The sequence below is a fragment of the Bufo bufo genome, chromosome 2 (assembly GCF_905171765.1).
Source record: "Bufo bufo chromosome 2, aBufBuf1.1, whole genome shotgun sequence".
Classification (NCBI taxonomy): Eukaryota; Metazoa; Chordata; class Amphibia; order Anura; family Bufonidae; genus Bufo; species Bufo bufo.
The window spans coordinates 25,508,142-25,514,050 of NC_053390.1; the positions used below are offsets into that span (position 1 = coordinate 25,508,142).

Consider the following 5,909-nt stretch of genomic DNA (forward strand, 5'->3'; position numbering starts at 1 on the left):
CATTAACCAAAACACAGACACAATAAGATCCACAAGGAACTTGTCAATTTAACCCACGTGTTGCCAGTCTCTCTGATCTCCTGGTACCTGCCACGGGAACATCCGTGACAGTCTCCTGTCTCCACACACTGCACTGCCAGAAGTATAGATACACACAGAGCTCAGAGTCTCCTGCCTCCAAACAATGTACTGCCAGGAGCTTAGATACACACAGGACTCAGTCACCTCCCTCCACACACTGCACTGCCAGGAGCTTAGATACACACTGCACTGCCAGGAGCTTAGATACACCCAGAGCTCAGAGTTTTTCCCGTCTGAAGCTTTAGGAGGGTCTAAGTTTTGTGGGATGAGTTGTACTTTTTCTCGGCCTCATTATCGGGGACATGGGACTCACTGATTAACCTTTTTATTTCTCTTTTTTTGGAGGCATCATGAAGAAAACCAGCAATACAAGCCTTCTCCTGAATGATCCACCAAGGATGGACAGGAAGGAGATCAGCAGAAGAATATTAGACCTCACGTTGGAGATCATCTCCCTGCTGAGCGGAGAGGTAAACTTTTCTAGATTTCTCTCCTCTTTATTGTATTTTGTAACAAGTCAGACATCGGGAAGGAGAATCCATCATAGGAAGTGATAGGAAGAGTCCAGGGTCCTGGAGAACGGCCTCCAGACCTTCCAAGTGATGGAGAACCTGAAGATCAGCCCCCAGTACGGTGAGTGATGTGTCATGTGAACAGTGACCGATAGTCATGTTGTAGGAGCCATGAGAAGGTAAGTAGGCACGTTGTACCCAGGAGGAAAGGGCCGGAGGAGAGCACATGGCCCTGAAGGGTTTATTCCCTAAGTGTCTCTCTCCATCCACAGGAGTACACAATAGTGAAGAAGACATCGGGGGACTGTGTGACTCCCATCATCCATCTCCAGGAGTCAGGAGGGCGGAGCAGGACCCCTCACCCCATCACAGAGCCTCCCCCCCACCCCCTGATACATGAGCAGAAGATCCTAGAACTCACCCAAAAGTTGATGGAGCTGCTGACTGGAGAGGTGACACTACTGGGAATGCTGGGAAATTCTCCAGTAACAGCACTGGAGGGTCTGGGTGATGACGGTGTCATTGTGTTGTCAGGTTCCTATAAGGTGTCAGGATGTCACTGTCTATTTCTCCATGGAGGAGTGGGAGTATATAGAAGGACACAAGGATCTGTACAAGGAGGCCATGATGGAGGAGCACCAGCCTCTTATATCACAAGGTAAGAGCCGTCATGTGCAGTGTATACACGTGTGTGCAGTGACATGTAATGGAGGAGCACCAGCCTCTTATATCACAAGGTAAGAGCCGTCATGTGCAGTGTATACACGTGTGTGCAGTGACATGTAATGGAGGAGCACCAGCCTCTTATATCACAAGGTAAGACCCGTCATGTGCAGACCCAGATGCGCCATTGTGACACAAAAGCCAACCAATAGGAGTATAGAGATAGACAGAAGTGTGTCGCCGTGCAGCAGATCTAAGCTCCAGTCCTTGTTCACCCAATGGTAGCCGGTTCTCCAGACCCCGAGGAGCAAAGCAGCTCCAACCATGATGCTCCTTATTGTCGTAAAATTTTGTCCAGTTAGTCTTGAAGGGCAAAGTATGTTGGCAGAGGGCAGGGCTCATTTCCAGACATGGTCCGGCTTTTCAAATTTTTTAGTTTTATCAAGTCATGATTTACTGTATGTAATAAAAGTCAGGACCGATTGTAAACCGTAATCCTGGACTTTGATGAGAAGTTATAGAAGCTTTATAAGGCTGGGATCACAAGTGCAGTTTTAGTGCAGTTTTTTTTTTTCCAAAACCAGGAAAGGATTCAAAGTCAATGGCTTCTTCCAGCCTATAGTGGTTGTCTTATGTTGCTGTTACTAAGGTGAGATGAGACACAGTCTAGACCACAGCCGGCCGGTATACAACATACAGCACTGGCACATGGGAGCTACGGAAACAGGATAGCACAGCAAGCTTCCCTAACTCAGAAACAGCATAGTTTGCTGTGCTATTCAGTTTCCATAACTTTCATGCGCTGCAATGGGAGCTACTAAAACAGTGGGCGCTGGAGCACTCTGCTGTTTCCCGGCCGGCTGGTGGTCTGGACTTAGTAATAGTGAGATAAGACAACCCCTTAAATAAGAATGTTATAAGTTTGTCGACTCTGTCATTTAGATTTAAAAAAAAAACATTCATTTTGTATCTTCAGCAGAAAATTCCTATAAGAATTCTGAGGGACACTTCATGTTGTCGCTAAATTATAAAGCAGAAGATGAAGACATCATGCAATGCTCTTCAGGAGAAAATCTTAATGTACATCCAGGACTTCACAGTACAGACATATCATATAATCCCCCTGTTCATGAGGAATCATCTGACCAATCACAGTTTGCTACCACAAGTGCTGGTCAGAAAGGGTGTGAAAGGTTTCAAGAGATCACAAAAAGATCAAATCTTTCTACAGATAGAAGAATTCACACACGGCAGAAGCTGTATTCATGCCCAAAATGTGGGAAATATTTTGCATATAAATCAGCGCTTGTTCGACATGAGAGAAATCACACAGGAGAGAAGCCATATTCATGTTCAGAACCTGGGAAACGTTTTCGCGAGATCTCAACTCTTAATAGACATAAGAGAATTCATACAGGAGAGAAACCGTATTCATGTTCAGAATGTGGGAAATGTTTTACACAGAAAGCAATTCTTGATCGACATGAGAGAATTCACACAGGAGAAAAGCCATATTCATGTTCAAAATGTGGGAAATGTTTTACACAGAAATCAAGTCTTGATGCACATCAGAGAAGTCACAGAGGAGAGAAGCCGTATTCATGTTCAGAATGTGGAAAATGTTTTACAGATAAATTCTATCTTTTTACACATAAGAGAAATCACGGAGAGAAGCCGTATTCATGTTCAGAATGTGGGAAATGTTTTAGTGAGATCTCTGCTCTTAATAGACATAAGAGAATTCATACAGTAGAGAAACCGTCTTCATGTTCAGAATGTGGAAAAAATTTTAGTGAGATCTCTGCTCTTAATAGACATAAGAGAATTCATACAGGAGAGAAACCATATTCATGTTCAGAATGTGGGAAATCTTTTACACAGAAAGCAATTCTTGATGCACATGAGAGAATTCACACAGGAGAGAAGCCGTATTCATGTTCAGAATGTGGGAAATGTTTTGCACAAAAATCAAGTCTTGATGCACATCAGAGAAGTCACAGAGGAGAGAAGCCGTATTCATGTTCAGAATGTGGAAAATGTTTTACAGAAAAATTCAATCTTTTTGCACATAAGAGAAGTCACGGAGAGAAGCCATATTCATGTTCAGAATGTGGGAAACGTTTTACACTTAGACAAACTCTTGTTAAACATGCGCTACGTCACACAGTAGAGAAGCCGTATTCATGTTCAGAATGTGGGAAATGTTTTACAGATAAATCAGAGCTTGTTATACATAAGGTTATTCACACAGGAGAGAAGCCGAATTCATGTTCAGAATGTGGGAAATGTTTTGCAAAGAAACGCTATCTTATTAGACATATGAAAATTCATACAGGAAAGAAGCCGTATTCATGTTCAGAATGTGAGCAATGTTTTACGCAAAAATCAGATCTTGATAGTCATGAGAGAAGTCACAGAAGAGTAAGGATACGATCACAATTCCAGAATTTAGACTTTGATTTCGATTCCAATTAACACCTTAACTATCCTGGACGATAATGCTCGTCCTAACTTGCAAGTACTTCAGGCACTAGGACGAGCATTCTCATCCTAGGGTTAACACGCTGCCCCACATGCCCTGGCGCGATCAGCAGCAGGGGCCCTGCTGTATCTGCCAGCATCTGTGAAAACAGCAATATAGGCGGATTAACTCCCTTCATGTCGCGGTCACGCTGACCGCTGCATACAGGGGGTTTGCGGCAGCTTGTACATCCCCTTCAGGTCCCCGCGCTGCGATGACGGAGACCCGATAATTGCTATGGCAGCCCCGATGCATTGAACACGCATCAGGACTGCCAGCTACAGAAGCCCAAGAGATCCAGGGCTGGGTCTCCTAGGCAACTGTAAGCATCTTACAGTGTAAGACACTGACAGTTCAATACAGCACAATACAGATGTATTGTGCTGTATTGAAACAGGGATCAGACCCTGAAATGTTGAAGTCCCATAGTGGGACAAAAAATAAAGTGAAAAAAGAAGTGAAAAAAAAAAAGTTTAAAAGAAAATTAGTTTCAAGTAAAAGAAAAAAAAGCGCCCTTTTCCCAAAATAAAGTAAGAAAAAATAGGGAAAAAAGAAAAGTAGACATATTAGGTATCGCCTCATCCGTATCTACCGGTTCTATAAAAATATCACATGACCTAACCCCTCAGGTGGATATTGTCATAAAATAAAATAAAAACGGTGCTAAAAAATTTTTTGGTCACCTTACATCACTAAAAGTGTAATGGCTTCTCTAAACTTTTGAATGCACATGTCCAGCTGTTCAATGTTTCAGTACTTTTGCACAAATTGCTGTTCTCTAACAACTGCAAAATTCAGAACAGGTGTTTGATCCGTGAATTGCCCAATAAATTTCATGATTAAATTAGAACCAGGAAATCATGACATCATGAGACCAAGACGAGACCACCTAACAATTAATCATGAGGCCATCTACAGTGGGATGCGAAAGTTTGGGCAACCTTGTTAATCGTCATGATTTTCCTGTATAAATCGTTGGTTGTCACGATAAAAAATGTCAGTTAAATATATCATATAGGAAACACACAGTGATATTTGAGAAGTGAAATGAAGTTTATTGGATTTACAGAAAGTGTGCTATAATTGTTTAAACAAAATTAGGCAGGTGCATAAATTTGGGCACCACAAAAAAGAAATGAAATCAATATTTAGTAGATCCTCCTTTTGCAGAAATTACAGCCTCTAAACGCTTCCTGTAGGTTCCAATAAGAGTCTGGATTCTGGTTGAAGGTATCTTAGACCATTCCTCTTTACAAAACATCTTTAGTTCATTCAGGTTTGATGGCTTCCGAGCATGGACAGCTCCTCTTTAAGTCACACCACAGATTTTCAATTATATTCAGGTCTGGGGACTGAGATGGCCATTCCAGAACGTTGTACTTGTTCCTCTGCATAAATGCCTTAGTGGATTTTGAGCAGTGTTTAGGGTCGTTGTCTTGTTGAAAGATCCAGCCTCGACGCAGCTTCAGCTTTGTCACTGATTCCTGGACATTGGTCTCCAGAATCTGCTGATACTGAGTGGAATCCATGCGTCCCTCAACTTTGACAAGATTCCCAGTCCCTGCACTGGCTACACAGCCCCACAGCATGATGGAACCACCACCATATTTTACTGTAGGTAGCAGGTGTTTTTCTTGGAATGCTGTGTTCTTTTTCCTCCATGCATAACGCCCCTTGTTATGGCCAAATAACTCAATTTTAGTTTCATCAGTCCACAGCACCTTATTCCAAAATGAAGCTGGCTTGTCCAAATGTGCTTTAGCCCACCTCAAGCGGCACTTTTTGTGCTGTGGGCGGAGAAAAGGCTTCCTCTGCATCACTCTCGCATACAGCGTCTCCTTGTGTAAAGTGCGCCGAATGGTTGAACGATGCACAGTGACTCCATCTGCAGCAAGATGATGTAGGTCTTTGGTGCTGGTCTGTGGGTTGACTCTGACTGTTCTCACCATTCGTCGCTTCTGTCTATCCGAGATTTTTCTTCGTCTGCCACTTCGAGCCTTAACTTGAACTGAGCCTGTGGTCTTCCATTTCCTCAATATGTTCCTAACTGTGGAAACAGACAGCTGAAATCTCTGAGACAGCTTTCTGTATCCTTCCCCTAAACCATGATGGTGAACAATCTTTGTCTTCAG

At 43.0% G+C, this 5,909-nt stretch overlaps 1 protein-coding gene across 1 annotated transcript; it reads left to right on the forward strand.

The window, feature by feature from the left end:
• The first annotated feature begins 1,201 nt into the window (after positions 1-1,201).
• On the forward strand, positions 1,202-3,872 carry LOC120990662 (gastrula zinc finger protein XlCGF26.1-like). The gene is made up of 4 exons (XM_040419575.1): positions 1,202-1,251; positions 2,233-2,749; positions 2,795-3,811; positions 3,851-3,872. Exons 1-3 carry the CDS (start codon positions 1,218-1,220, stop codon positions 3,729-3,731), a joined length of 1,488 nt encoding a protein of 495 aa, XP_040275509.1. The 5' UTR covers positions 1,202-1,217; the 3' UTR covers positions 3,732-3,811; positions 3,851-3,872.
• The last annotated feature ends 2,037 nt before the right edge of the window (positions 3,873-5,909 follow it).

Coding starts and splice junctions, on each gene's coding strand:
- LOC120990662 (XM_040419575.1), top strand. CDS start 1,218: ATGATGGAGGAGCACCAGCCTCTTATATCACAAG. Junction 1,252..2,232: donor CCAGCCTCTTATATCACAAG/GTAAGAGCCGTC, acceptor TTGTATCTTCAG/CAGAAAATTCCTATAAGAAT. Junction 2,750..2,794: donor CTTGATCGACATGAGAGAAT/TCACACAGGAGA, acceptor ATGTGGGAAATG/TTTTACACAGAAATCAAGTC.